This window comes from Phaseolus vulgaris, chromosome 3, assembly GCF_000499845.2.
Source record: "Phaseolus vulgaris cultivar G19833 chromosome 3, P. vulgaris v2.0, whole genome shotgun sequence".
Lineage (NCBI taxonomy): Eukaryota > Viridiplantae > Streptophyta > Magnoliopsida > Fabales > Fabaceae > Phaseolus > Phaseolus vulgaris.
In genome coordinates this window covers 32317432-32333105 of record NC_023757.2, presented here as the reverse complement: position 1 = coordinate 32333105, position 15674 = coordinate 32317432, and the positions used below count along the sequence as shown (strand labels likewise).

Sequence of the window (15674 nt, the reverse complement as noted above, 5' to 3'; positions counted from 1 at the left end):
TGCATGGCGCGTGAACAGCTAGGGCACTCCCAAAGGCGGGTGACCCTAGAGATCAGGTGCACGAGGAGGCATCTAGGTGGTCACCCCGTCAGAGGTTGCACTCCAGTTAGGGAACCCACGCGCTAGGTTATCCTAAGAGTAGGGTAACAACAATGTTGGGCCCGCCCCATCAGAAAACCCATTTTGGGTAAAGAGGAAACCCTAGTTTCAGTCTATAAATAGGAAGGTAACAAACTTGGCAAGGTACGCTATTCATTTGCGCCGCTTAATACACACACAATGACAGTTATACAGTTTTGGTGTTTCCTAGCCCTAATACTGACTTGAGCGTCGGAGTGCAAACGACCTCTAGGGCGCCCTTTGTCTTTGTGTTTTCAGGCAAGAAAGGCACGTGCAAACACATGGATTTTGAACGTAAGAGTGACGTAGGCGCACGAAAGCGTTTCAGGTCAACAGGCAGGAACAGTTGTGTTCAACAACTTTGATTAGTTTATTCACTACCAATGTCATGTTAAATCACTAGAGTTAAAAAATATAATATTTCAATAATAATATATCTAAATATATTGTTGTGGTAGAAACTAAGTGGTACTAAGAATTTATATATATATATATATATATTTACAACATTAGTAATAAAAAATAGGATTCTTCAAAATGATAGTAGCAACTAACATTTATATAGTTAAAAGAATCGACCTATAAAAAAACTACTTAGATAATGTTATGGTGCTATGTTTGTTGGTTCTATATTGTATATTTTTCCTGGTTCTATCTGAGTGTTTTTGGTTTATGCTAGCTTTGTATCTTAGCCCTAATGACTAGGAAAGGGCAAGTTTGTTGATTTGTAGGGAAGGACGGAAGGGGTCTAAATTATACTCTATATGTTGTGATACCATGAATATGTTTGATATGAAGTCAAGATCAATTGGGTTGGGCTGACTAGACACCTTGTTTAGTGAGTGGACTAATCATTGTACACAATTGAAGCGCATGTGAACATTGTTCCGTGACTTCAAGTGGGAGATTGTTGGGTATGAAGTCAGGACCAATTGGGTTGGGTTGACTAGGCACCATGTTTAGTGAGTGAGCTTAATCATTATGTCTCTTTTATAATCTCTATTTAAAGAGATCATTGTACTTGTAATTGGTGTGCAACAGAATAGAATGAAAACCTAATAGTTGTCCGTGTGGATGTAGGTTGCAGTTGGCAACCGAACCACATTAAATCTTGTGTCGTTTATTTTTCTACAGTTGATTCGTGATTGTGTGTTGTTTCTGCGTGCGTTTTTTCCATCAGAATATCATATCAAATGTAGCAGAAGATGGCTTTATTTGCGGAAGATGGGATAGTTCCATTTTAAAAAAAATACCAACAAGTTAAAGTCTGGAAATGGAAAGAATGCAGGTTTATATTTGGAAATGAATGCTTACTGGTCACAGTTTACAATTCATTTTATTAAATTTATATTCAAGAATTTAATTTATATTTTAATTAAAACTGAAGTCAATATATTTAAAACATCTTTTTCCGACTTTTATATGCATTTACCAAAACTAGACAACAACATCCAATTCACATTTCATCCAATAATAATAAATGAGCAACACGAGTAATTTGGTATTCAAGTATTAAATCCTAATTCCATGCATGTTGCATGTCCACCTAAAAAATAGAATCAATTGGTAGAAAAGTGAACAATCTAAATAATAGAGAAAAAGATGCACTTCAAAGATTCAAAATTATTTTTTTTGAAGAAAATTGAAGAAAAAGACACATGTCTAAACCCTAAATAATATAATATATATACTAAAAATTACTTAACCTATACACCAAATGCATACAATAAAATTAAATTAAATTGTCATCATAAAGCATTCATTATTTATACGTTTAGAGAACTAACCTTAATTTGAAAGTAACACTCAATAACACGCATTCATCAATCACTTATCAGGGTGTAGTTCTGTTGTAACCTCATTGCCACACTGCGATCTTCTTCTTACTTTCAAAGTAAAATAATAATATTTTGAATAACGAATTTTGTGTTCTACACGTCAAATGTGCATGTTAATAAATAAGAAATAGTGTTATAAATATTACATTAAAACAATAAAAATATTTATTACATAATTTTTTTTCCTATTACATACTGTTTACACAGAACGCGCGTTCAGAGAAACAGAAATAACTTTGAAAGGAACTTTAACAAAAATTAATAATAATCCATCACTCTTTTCTTTTTAGAGTTTAATTACGGATAAATATAAATAGATTAATTACAATTTTTTACCAATCTAAATATAATTTATCAAATTAAAGATAAATTCAATTTGATTTGGCATTATGATACAAAAGTATTACGGTTATTAAACGTTTCATCTCTGTTTATTGTTATTTTATGCTATAAATATTTGATTTTATATTAATTAGTTTTGGTATAAATATTATTTTTTAATTAGTTATGTTTTATTTAAATATTAATTATGTTTCACCAACGACGAATCCAAAGATTATCTTAAGAAGGAAAGAAATGATAAAAGATGTGGTTTGAGATTGATATGAAAAGAGAGAAGTGATTAAGAAAATGAAGTTAGAGTATTGATGGAAGATGATTGCAGAGTATAGAATGTATCTAAAAAGATATAAAATAGAAAGTTTTGAATAAAAGTAAAATTATTAATGTGGGTGTGGAGGCAGTGAAATTGTAAAAAAGGAAATAGGAAGGAGGCATAAAAGGATCGATGTGAAAGGTGATGGTGTTATAGATTTTGAAGGGAGTGTTGTTACCCCATCGTCATCTCCGGAACCAACTTCCAGTTCCCACTCTCACAACTTCTTCTTCCCTTTCAATTCACTCCAAATCAAATTCATTTTCCTCAACACATTCATTCCTTCACACCATCCTTTTCTCACCAACCCAATCCATGAGTTTCCATTGACCCACGTCTCCGCCACCGGCCAAATCCAACCCCGTTTCGCAAAATGGTGGAGACCTCCACGCTAGGGCGCTTCCACCACCAAAGGCTCGACCTTCGCCGCTGCCTCCCCGCCATCCTCACCTCCCACAAAACCCTCTTCACCGTGCTCTGGATCGCCGCCTTTGCCTCCGTTTTCCTCTGGCAGAGGAACATTGTCGGCGGCTTCCTCGTCTTCGGCGCTCCTCCGGCCAGGCCCATGCCCAAGCTCCGCCCCACCGCCTTCAATCTAACGGATTTCGGAGGCGTCGGTGACGGCGTCACTATCAACACCGAGGCCTTCGAGAGGGCCGTTTCCGCGATTTCCAAGTTTGGGAAGAAAGGCGGTGCGCAGTTAAACGTGCCTCCCGGACGCTGGCTTACGGCGCCGTTTAATCTCACCAGCCACATGACTTTGTTTCTAGCTCAAGATGCTGTTATTCTCGGCATTGATGTCAGTTATCTTTCTCTCCTTCTTACTTTTTTTTTTAACTTACTGATAATTTTGTATTGTGTGTGTTATTATTTTTAATATGAACCATATTGAGGGAAGTTGTTCAGGTGATTTGTACATGTAACAGAAGAAAAAGTAGTGAAGGGAGTAGATTGTATGATCTTTAGTGTTGTGAAACTACGGAGAGAGATTGGGGTAAGTTGTCAAGGGATCTAGTAGGAAGTAATTTCTCTGAAAAATTGTCTTTGACCTGATCGAACAGCGTTGTTGATCTATTTAGCTGACCTTACCTAATGGTATAAGGCTTTTTTCTAGATGTTGTCTAATCATGAAGGATATGGTTGGATATCTCATGTCCAGAGTTGAAGACACAGTGCACTAACCTGTTTAATGTTTGAGAAGGTAAGCAAATGAAGTATTGTAAGAGTAGAACTGCTGTCCAATTATATATTTTTTTCAAGGCTTGGTGGTTGTAGCTTGCACTTTGGCTATTGTGGCTGCAGTTGTTTGGCGCAGTTTTTCTTATTAAAATAATCTCTGACTTGGTTCTAGCTTGAATACAACAATACCCTGGGTCCATCATGCAAAATGATGGGGAGATAGAAGGTGATGTCAACCACAAGATCCAAGGTTGCATGAAATGGAGCAATGCTTGTGATATGTGATAGAAATATGCCACACAAGCTTAGAGGGACATTCTATCACGGAACCATATGATCTGTAATGTTTTAGGGGACTGAGTGTTGAGTAGTAAAGAGACAGCAAAGAAATTCAATTACATGTCCCAAATATGATAATGCTACAATGATTGAGTTACCTCCCATTGTAGAAAAAAAAAATAGTAGAATTTTGTCTTTAGATGGTTTAGGTCTATTTTAGAGAACCCTTGAAGAATCACCAGTGAGGAACATTTACCATATAGAAGATAGTCCAATGGGTAGAGACAGTGAGGGACACCAAGGAAAACTATAGGCCAAATCATTAAGAGAGATTTAGAGGTAAATGGTTTATCTTTTCACTTAATACATGATAAAACTTTTGGTGTTTTACAATCTATGTTGCTGACCCCTACTTGGAAAAGGATAGGTTGTTGCTGTATTGCTATTTTGGTATGTAAATTTCTGTTGTGGTAGACATATAGTTCAATTTAATACAAGAGTAATGATCAAGCTTGGAGCAATAAGAAAAATAATTCTTTAAACAGCTACTGAGAGTCCAATGTGGTAGGATTACTGAAGAGCACCTTGAACTGAGTTATAGGTGATCAAATGATATAAAGAGTTGTACAACATGAAATAATAGTGGATTGGCTTCTGTTTAGACCATATGCTGTTCTTGTACAACATAACAAGTCCTAATTAAGATTTAAAGAGTAGAATGTTGCTTGATTTATCTTTTTGAAGAAGTTATTGTACCTAGATCATAACAAACTTTGATTTTTTCTAAAGTCAATCTTCTGGTTTGCTGAATTTCTTCATACCATTCTGTATAATGTACCCATCATAGAATATTTCAGAACTTAATGTACAGGTCTACATTGTATACTTGGCTTTGAGTGAGAGAATTTGAACTTAATAACAATGATCTAGATATTATCACTGGATTTTGTATTTATCTCAGAGGAGTGGTATCAATTCCCTTTTTCCAAATCTTATCATGGAGCTCTTCAATTATAGTTACTTATATTTGTAGTCTTGTCTTTCTCCTTGATAAATCTATTTCCTATGTTACAAATTCCTTCCACTCTCATACTTAAACATTTTACTTACACTATATTGTCACTTATGTGATGGCTGACAGGATGAAAAATATTGGTCTCTGATGGCTCCATTGCCTTCATATGGGTATGGGAGGGAGCATCCTGGGCCACGATATGGCAGTTTGATTCATGGTCAAAATCTTAAAGATGTTGTGATAACAGGTAAGGATTTTTTATCATGCCTACAATGTGTGAAGGAGTACAAAAGTCATCATTGTTCTGAGTTCTTTACTTAGTATCACTTGAAACTAGAAAATATGAAAAATGTCTAAGAGAGTTCAAGATTCATTCATTTATATAGATGCTTACATCAGTAGAGAAACAAAAATGATATGATGGTTTACATATATGTGTCAGATAGGTAATACAAAAAAAAATGAGTTAACCTATTCTAACAAGTTAACTCTTGCACATAAATTAAGCAATTTTGCCATTCCCCCTCAGTCTGTAGCATAGCATACAAATCGTATGTACCAAGATTGGAATTTATAAATTGAATTCAAGGTCCCCTCGAGGACTTAGACTAAATATTTGCAAATTGATTATTGGAGTTGACAAATTTTGTGCAAATTTCCTTGCTCAACAACTTCTCCCAAACAAAATGGCAATCAATCTATACAATGTTTTGTTCTCTTAGGAAATATAGGATTAGAAGTGTTGGAAGTGATGTGGATACCTAGTTGTCAATGTACATGCTCATTTGTTGTATCCCACAAATTTCAGCTCTTGAAGGAATTGTTTTATTTTATCCACACAAGTTCAAAAGTGAGTGATGTCTTTGCTCATATTAAGCTCCAACACTAGATTGAACAACCACATTTTTTTTCTTGCTTTTCCAAGAAATATTATTGCCTCTAATGAAAACACAATATTCAGTTGTGGAACGCCGATCTATAGAAGTTCCTACCCAATCAACATCACAATAGCCGATTGAACTATCCACAGGTTTTCAATTCATTCGTGTTTCCTTTAGAATATCTTTAAGACATATTTTCTCTGAGAAATAACAAGACCTTCTTTTGATCGAGCTACTTCGTACCCACAAAATACTTAAGACATCCAAGATCTTTGGTCTAAAAATGACTACATAAATGCTTCTTCAATTGAGAAGTGGTTTGATTTAGGGTGCCATGAGTAGGGGTTGGCAATGATTCAACAAATGGAACACAACTTGTTGTACATAACTAACATTGTGGAGTGAAGAAGGAAAGAAGGGATTCTCCTAAAGAAGGGTGACATTAGCAAACATGTAGTATTTTTTAGTTTCTGGAGAATAACAGTGATGCCCTTTTTGGAGATGATAGTATCTTAGGAAAACACATTTGATAACTCTTGTGAGAGTTTATCCAACTTGAAAGACATCATGGACAAAACACTTAGACCAAAAGATACAAGGAGCAATATGAAATAAAAGCACATGATCAAAATTTGGGTGCATGACACGAAGAATCATAACCATGTAGAACTTATCCAACTTCTTAATCTCATTAAAAGAATCAAGTTCTAAAATTATCTTCAATTCCTTAGCATTTGATTGGGATTCAACAATAAAGGAAGTCATGCCATGATCTATTTGTTTTAGAGATGTCAATTTATGAGTAGAATCATGAAAATGTTGATTATCATTTGCAAGAAAAATACTCTTAGCCTTCTTTGTGCGTAATACAAGTTTTAAATGCTCTAAAAGTGCGTAATATATATTGGGTTCCACATATTGCCAAAATAGGGCGCAAAGTTGAAAATCCACCTTCTCCCACCATTCAACCTTGTTTAATGGTATTTTACTAGCAACTTCTTCCAAATGATCATGGAAGCCTTGTCCAAGAAACCAGATGTAGAACAAGACAAGTAATATTTTTGCCATTAAGCTTCTTTGAAGTAATTATGGGAGAACCAAAAGAGGAGTGGATAGGTCCAACAACAACCATTTCAGAAAAAAGGAGAAGATAGTGGTAAAAGAAAAGGAACCCGCAAGGTGTTCAAGGGGTTGTGCTTGAACTAGTATGAAATGAAAAAAAGTGGGTTGGAATAAGAACAAAAGAGGTCGGCGACAACAAGATGGGTGACACAAGGTCTTTTTGGTGGCTGGGAGGTGGTGTGAGGAGAACACGTGCTTAGGTGTGCCATCTACTAATGTTGTGCAATGCAATGTGTGTGAGGATGAATTGGCATCTGAGACCAGTTTGGTTCTCCATCGCTCAAAGAGGCACTTCTCATCTGGTGTTTTTCTGGAAAAAAACAACCCTAGCTGGTTGCAGCCAACAGGAAACGATGGCGAACGGAGAAGAGGGGTATTTGGTGTTGTGTCGCTTGACGAGATGAACGCAGCCACCGAAAGACAGTGGACAACAGTGAATGCACCATACAATAACAAATAGTGAAGGTTCAATGATCGACCCACTCTGATACAAACATGAGATTGGAAAATATGAAAAACATGTCTAAGAGGGTTCAATGATCTGTTAGCTTATTCATTAATTATATGGATGCTTATGTATGTAAAGAAACAAAAATGATATAGTCTACCTATGTATCTTTTTGGTCTAGTCCTTCCATATTTTTGTATTTTCTTTCTTTTTTCTTTTTTAATAATACTTTTTTTCATGTGATGGCAAATGATTGTTGTTATTTGAGGTGTCAGCATAACTGAGATGTCAAGTTACATAGTGATGCTCAACATGAAAGTTTTTATTTTAAAAAAAGAAACAAAAATGATATGACTATCTACATATAAGTATTGGATAGGTAATACGAAAGATGAGTTAACATTCTAACATGTTAACTCTTTCACATAAGTTAAGAAATTCTGACAGTATCCAATGTCATTGTAAGCACATTCAAGTCTTTATCTTGCAATGCAATATAAGTGTTGTATTTCAAGGAGAAAGAAGGAAAATAGATGTTTAGAGTTTCAAAATGAAAATAATATTGTCAAAACTTGCCTTTAAAGTTGATTTGATATATTTTGAAAGGTCTTAAGCTTTTGGCGAACAACTGGAATAGTTCCTTATTGACTAGTATTTTTTCAAGTGTTTATATCAATTTGAATCAATAATATTTCAATATTCGAAGAAAGATGAATTGATTTAGCATTTACTAATAGTTCCTTGATATTGATAAATTGCCTTGCACCCTATACCTCATTTAAGGTAAAAGGCTTAGCATAGTAGAAGTCTTTTGTGATTCATGTCAATTTTGATGCAATTTAAGACTTATTAGTTGAATAACCTCATTGAAAGGTGGCATAGTGCACTATTAAGGAGAAATCTGTGACCTGGTTGTAAGCAGTACAGTAGTTAGGAGGCAATAATTATCAGGATAAGCAAACCTTTTTTTTTTAAGCAAACCTAGCACAGCAATGTTTTCCACTTTTATCTCCTCCTTTTCTGTGTTGCTTAATCTTTATTTATAAATTTGTGATTCCATCTATTGTCATAACTCACAGGGCATAACGGTACCATAAATGGTCAAGGACAAGCATGGTGGAAAAAATATCGCCAGAAGCGTCTCAACCACACTAGGGGGCCACTTGTTCAGATCATGTGGTCTAGTGACATTGTGATCACTAATATTACTTTGCGTGACTCTCCTTTCTGGACACTTCATCCATATGACTGCAAAAACATTACAATAAAAGGGGTAACTATCCTGGCTCCTGTGTTTGAAGCTCCAAATACTGATGGCATTGATCCTGGCAAGTATCTTCTACTGAATGCAAAACTTTATTTCATATCTTATTGTATGGCCTATAATTTGCTGATTAGTTCTATCCTATCAATAAGGAAATAGATTTTGACAATTAGCTGAGGGTAGCTTCTTCTTGATAGTTAGCAATGCCAAAGAAGCCAACTTGAAGAGACGTCATGTTAAGGATGTTGCATAGAAGGGGATTAGTAATATGTATGGTGGAAAAATGGATGGAAGCTTAATCCTGGAAATATTTTGATTTTTATGGCTAACTGAACCAAAACTCTGATTGATTCAGTGGGAAAATTATTATACTGGCAGGAATGGGTTAATTGATTTTTTTTCTTCTTTTTTGGTAAGCTTGTGCGAGATGTCAGATTTTTTGGGAATTGTGTTTCAAACCTGTGGGTGATTAATTTTAGAATTTAGGTTTGCATAACATGTGCGAGATGTTTGTTTGTGAACAAACATGGTACACTCAACATATCTGGCACTGGTTTGGTTAGCATTTCAATCATCAAACTGAGAGGAATCTAAACTTTATTGTAATGTTCATCAAATTTTTATTGTTTGTGTGAAGAATTTTAATAAGCACTACTTTCTACTGTATGTAACAGACTCTTGTGAGGACATGTTGATAGAGGACTGTTACATAAGTGTGGGAGATGATGCAATTGCAATAAAAAGTGGTTGGGATCAGTATGGAATTTCATATGGAAGGCCTTCCATGAATATAATGATCCGAAACCTTGTTGTTCGCTCTATGGTCAGGTGAATCCCTAACAAGGCCAATTTGTAATTTTCTGCAAACCTTTCAGCATCTTTTTATTTGGGAAAATAATATCCTGTTTCAGGAAGCTTCCTGAGAGCTTTTAATAACTGTATGCCTGCATAAATTTAAGAACCTAAGAGCAAATGACTACCATGTATAGCTGCTTGTCTGTGATAGAATGAAACTTGTTTTTTCTCATCTTTGCATAGTGTTATAATAAGTACCCTAAAATCTCAAGTTCCATGTCTCATTTGGCTTTATCAATCACTCGAACTTTTAAGCTATGCAATTTACTAATTATCAAGCAACCAGCAATTACATGTTTGTCATCGTGGCACACCTGATTTGGTTTTAAGATTTGTTTATTCTACCACCAGGATGAAACTGTGTAATTTGTGCTTTGTTTGAAATCACCTCACTCATGGGATCCCTTGAATATGTGATTCATAGGCTCCAGGTAAATTAACGAATTTGTCTGACTGGTGGCAACTTTTCCCATTGATGATCCTGGATATTTTTTCTAGTTAACTCTTTTGTGCATAAATCAATCTTAGTTAACGTTGACAACTGCTTGCTAGTTTGTGTTTGTCTATAACACGTACTGAGGTCTTCGTATCTTAATAATTTTTTATCAAATGAAACAGTGCTGGCATCTCAATAGGCAGTGAGATGTCTGGTGGAGTATCCAACATCACGGTGGAGAATCTTCTTGTCTGGGATTCTAGGCGCGGTGTGAGGATCAAGACCGCCCCTGGACGAGGAGGATATGTGCGCCAAATAACTTATCGGAATCTAACATTTGAGAATGTCCGTGTTGGAATTGTGATGAAGACAGATTACAATGAACACCCTGATGATGGGTATGACCCTACGTCACTCCCAATTCTGAGAGACATAAGCTTTACCACAATCCACGGTCATGGGGTTCGCGTGCCAGTACGTATACACGGTAGTGAACAAATTCCTGTGAAAAATGTGACTTTTCAAGACATGTCAGTTGGTCTAACCTACAAGAAGAAGCATATCTTTCAGTGTGCCTTTGTTGAAGGCCGTGTAATAGGGACCATCTTTCCTGCTCCCTGTGAGAACCTGGATCGGTACAATGAGCATGGACAGCTGGTTAAGCATTCTGCAACCCAGAATGTGACAGATATAGATTATGATTTTTGAGGTGTCACCTTCACTAATTCTCGGCCTTGTTCCTTTTGCTCAGGCCTCAATTTATGTCTGTATTACATGTTTTTTAAGGAGGTTGGAGAAGTCAAGTCCCACTCTTTTTTTCTTTTTTCTTCTTTTTTAATCTTGTAATTTCACTTGCCTACTCCATTTTATAGCTTTCTGAAGTGGAGTTGTAAATACAGAAAAATTTCATATGCTTACCTAAGTTTACTAGATTACACGATGGCGCAGTCCTCATGCTTTAGGTTGTTTATTGCACTTTATCTGTCATTATGGTCTCATTTTTCTGCTGAGGAAGATTGGTGCATTCCCTCTCATCTCAGCATGTAATGCATTCTTGTTTTCAGGCTTCATTCACATATCATCACCTCACACTATAATTTTATATAGAATGTATTTTTGTCAATTTAACTTACTCTTAACTATTTGTGTCAAAATTAGGCTATTTTTCTTAGATAGCATTAATTTCATTTTTATTTCTCCAATTAGTACTCTTTTGTTTTTATTTTTCTATTTAACATTATTTCAAAAGTAAAAGGAATTAATAAATTAAAAAAATTAATAATTTTAATTTTGGATGTTTTGAAAAAATAAATTTATTAGTTGTAAAAAAATATATTTTTAATATTTAAAATAGTTAGAAATATAATTATTGAAAAACGAAATCAATTTTTATAAAATAAAAATAATAAATAATAAATTAAATGAATATCATTTCTCATGTTGAGCATATACTACATCATTTCTATAAATTAATAACAATTCATAACCAATAAACATGAAAACATATAAAATCAATTTACAATGTTAGTAATGATACAAAATGTGTGACAAATTTGTTTCATATTTACTTCTTTCTTACCTTATACAACACAATAATTGTTTTTTTTCTTAGGTTGTACAACACAATAAGATAATAATGTGCATCCATCACATCATTTTTTCATAATTGTTTTTTCCTTAGGTTGTACAACACAATAACATGTATTATTACATCACTCTCTATATTTAGTATCGTCTTATATCTCTTATTTTTATTTTGTTTTGATATGTTTCTTTTATATCTTTTATCTTTATCTTATTTTGTTTTGCCTTTATTTTATACCTCTTTTGTTTTTAGTTTTTTTTTTTGTAATTCTTTATTTATTTTTGTTTTTATTTTTATTTTTATTGTTGCTGTTTTTTTCTATATTTATTTATTTTTGTATTTTTGTATTCTCATTTTAAGCATTAAGTGTAGCATTTGCATTAGTTTTTCTTTTTTTTTAGGATTTTGCATTTAGGTAGACACTTCAATATTATCTGTATGTTCAATACTAATTAATACTAATTGACTTTGGTTTTTTTATAATTATGTCCTGTATTTTTTACTTGAAATTAAAATAATTATATCATCAATAATAATAAAAATAAATACTAATTTATGTTTATAAATTCAATTTTTATGTTGTTGTTGGGTTTAATTTTTTATTTTCTTCATTCTTAAAAAAAAATTTAGACTAAACATTTTTAATTTTTTATTTATTACTTTTATTTTGTAGAAACTCATTTCTTTCTTTAATAATTATATTTATAACTATTTTAAACATTAAAAATATTTATTTTTTTATAATCAATATATTTATTTTTTATAACCAATATATTTATTTTTTAATGCATTTAAAATTAAAATTATCATTTTTTTAATTTATTAATTTCTTTTTCTTTTAAAACGGTGTTAGATAGAGAAATAAAAATAAAAATATGCTAAATAGAAAAATAAAAAAGTGTTAGATAAAAAAAATAAAAGTAAAAATAGTGTTATTTGAAGAAAAGTTCTAAGCAACTGTATAAATATTAAATATTATCTCTAATGTATATTAAGGTGATTAAATAAATTTATATTAATATAACATTTTTTTAATTTGATTTATATTCATTTTTTAATGTTAAAGTGACTCTTAAGATGAAATCATCCAATAAAAAGTTATTGATGCAGTAGTACAAGTTAAAAAAAATATGGGAACATCGCAAGTTGATCTTTCCTCTGATAAGGGGAGATATTTTGAGGTAGGATGCCCCAACGCCGTATGGAAGTAGGATTCTGCTGTGCCCTACAAAAATATGGCAAACATGATAAGTATGTCGATGATTAATGTGTGAAAAAGGCCACCTATAGGTACCTAAAAAGTTATTTAAGTTAAATACGTAAGTATTAATATATGGTCTTTACTATAATAAAAAGGTAAATTATAATTTTAATACAAAATTTTTAATTCTATTAATTTTTAATTGAATTTCGTTACTAGTTAAGATAATTGAAGATATATTTTGTCTTTAATAATTATCGTTTATTATTAAAAAATAATATTAATATATAATTAACATTTTAAAAAATCACTAAAGATTTTAAATTCTTCTAAAAAAAGAAAATATTTTTAAAGGCTAATGACATTAATTTTAATTCTCTCTTTGATAAATACACGTGATAATTATTAAAACCAAAAACTTATTTAATTACCTTAATTATTAATAGAATTAAAATAAAATTAACATAATTAAATATGTCCATATTAAATATTTTCCTAATTTGTTATAGTATTTATATTACTTAACGTGTAATTAAATTTTAATATTTATCAATAAATTTCTGAGATAAATAAACCAATCATATTTCACCTAAAGATACAGCAACAAAGATTAAAAACAAAAACAAGCAGGAAACGTTAAACTTCTTTACCAGAATCAGCTTCTCTTTCTTTTTCACTTTTTTGTCACCTCTTTAGAAATAAATACTAGATAGATTATAAATTTATGCATATATAATGTTTATAATGCTTACATTAACTAATGTTATTTTAATATTTATGAATAAAATAAATTTGTGTGTCCCTACATGTAATATAAGTAGTATAAAAAAACGAAAAGCAAGAGTCTTTCTTATAAAGTAGCATGAATAAATTATAGTTGGGTGATGGCGAAGAACACGAAGATCACGTGCATGTGTACAAGTAAAAACAATGAATGTGTGGATGAAAAGTAGATGTCATGTCACTTCCATTGAATAGGAATCCATTGAATAGGAGGAAGAATTCAAAAAAAGAATATTAAACTAATCTTACTTTGTTTTATATTTGTTAAGATATATGTTTTGTATGTTAAAATAATAATTTTTATACAGTGCATTGACTTATTATTTGCCATGGTCCACAGAATGTAAAAAAAAAAAAAGACCTAGATTTTCTTACTACAAGTCTCTTTTCAACTTTTTTTATTTTGGTATAAGATTTATTATATTTTTGTTTTTTTAAGCATATTGATTTTTCTTCTGCTTTCATTTTTTTATAAATTATTTTAACCTTGTAAACAGAAAAATATTTCTTGTATGGATTCTCATAGATATATGAAAAAAAAGTTTCAAATATTTTTTTATCGTAGTTTATGAGTAAACAAAAAATGTTGTGGAAAGATAAATCAAGCTATTTTCTTTAATATAGGTCAATTATAACTTCTTCAATATGATATTTTCATTTGTTTTAAAATTAAACAAGTTTTGTTGTTTATTAAATTAATTTGATTAAAATTAAAACAATAAATTAAACTGAATTAAATACTTTTTGACATATTTCTGTTTCTAAAAATTTAATTAAATTAGTCTTATAATAAAAGTTGAAACTAACATAAATTTATTCTTAAAAATGGAAAAATATAATTTAAATTTTGAAAATTGAAAATAAATTCAATTTTAATATTGTCATTTTATTACAAACTTATGAAACCTTTTTAACGTTACATTTTTTATTTTTTAATTATTAACTAATTATCAATATCTTACTATTGTTTAATTTTTTATGTTTACTAAATTATTTATTTATTTAGTGTTAGGTACAAAACTAACCTTAACTTCAGGACAAATTATTTACCTCAAATTTTCTTACTTGTATATATACACCAAAGTATATGAATTAAAATTTTGATATTTTTTTTAAACATATATCAATTTAACTTTATCTGGTAGAACTAAGATAAATTTATTTTAAAAATATAAATCATGATTTAAAATTTAAAATCAATCTCAATAATAAATGTTAATTAATAATTTTTGAATATGAATTTGTTCTGTTTCGTTAATGATTAATTATTAATGTTTTATTGTATTTTAGTTTCTTATGTTCACTAATGTATTTATTTTTATTTATTTAATTTATATTATTTTTTGAAATAATGTTTACGATACACTATATTCCTTGCTTACCTATATTAAGGTATTGGGATATCAAGTTTTTATTTTTCAAATTGATAATTTATATCATGACTTCTATTCGAGTATTTATTTTTTATTTTTTAATGAAGTCGCATTTGCAGTTTATTTAATAATGTTTTAATAGAACTGTGCTTACATATGGAATTTTAATTTATTATTATATTTGTTTTTGTTTTCTGTAAGTAGTGTTAGCAGTGATATTAAAATCGACACCAGCAACACATAAGATTGAGTACGTAGTATTTCTGAGTTATAATATATAATATAATATATAGTCCGTATAATAATTGAACACACAGTTTGTTCATATGATCCTTGCCTCTGGTGTGAGCTGTTCCTTCCTGTTTCACAATGTCAGAAAACAATAAAGTAGGGTATCGCCATTAATTACACTGGCCCACGCAACTTCAAAGAAAGCCCGGGCCCAGCCCAGCCCGTTCCAACCACGCACTTGCATAGCAACAACAAACTTTGCCGCTGCCGCGTCACCAACGCAAACACCACGTGGTCCAAACCACTCTTAACAATACCATAAATAAATAAATAATATCAGCAATGTCAAAGTCCACTCCGAGAAGGTGCAACGCAAGGTTGTAGGTCATAGGAGGCAACCAAGTAAAGA

General features: G+C 31.5%; 1 protein-coding gene across 1 annotated transcript; it reads left to right on the top strand.

Annotated features, from left to right (window-relative positions):
* Nucleotides 1-2566: 2566 nt before the first annotated feature.
* On the top strand, nucleotides 2567-11032 carry LOC137807155 (probable polygalacturonase). The gene is made up of 5 exons (XM_068607636.1): nucleotides 2567-3412; nucleotides 5213-5333; nucleotides 8617-8865; nucleotides 9476-9629; nucleotides 10275-11032. Exons 1-5 carry the CDS (start codon nucleotides 2987-2989, stop codon nucleotides 10798-10800), a joined length of 1476 nt encoding a protein of 491 aa, XP_068463737.1. The 5' UTR covers nucleotides 2567-2986; the 3' UTR covers nucleotides 10801-11032.
* Nucleotides 11033-15674: the final 4642 nt, after the last annotated feature.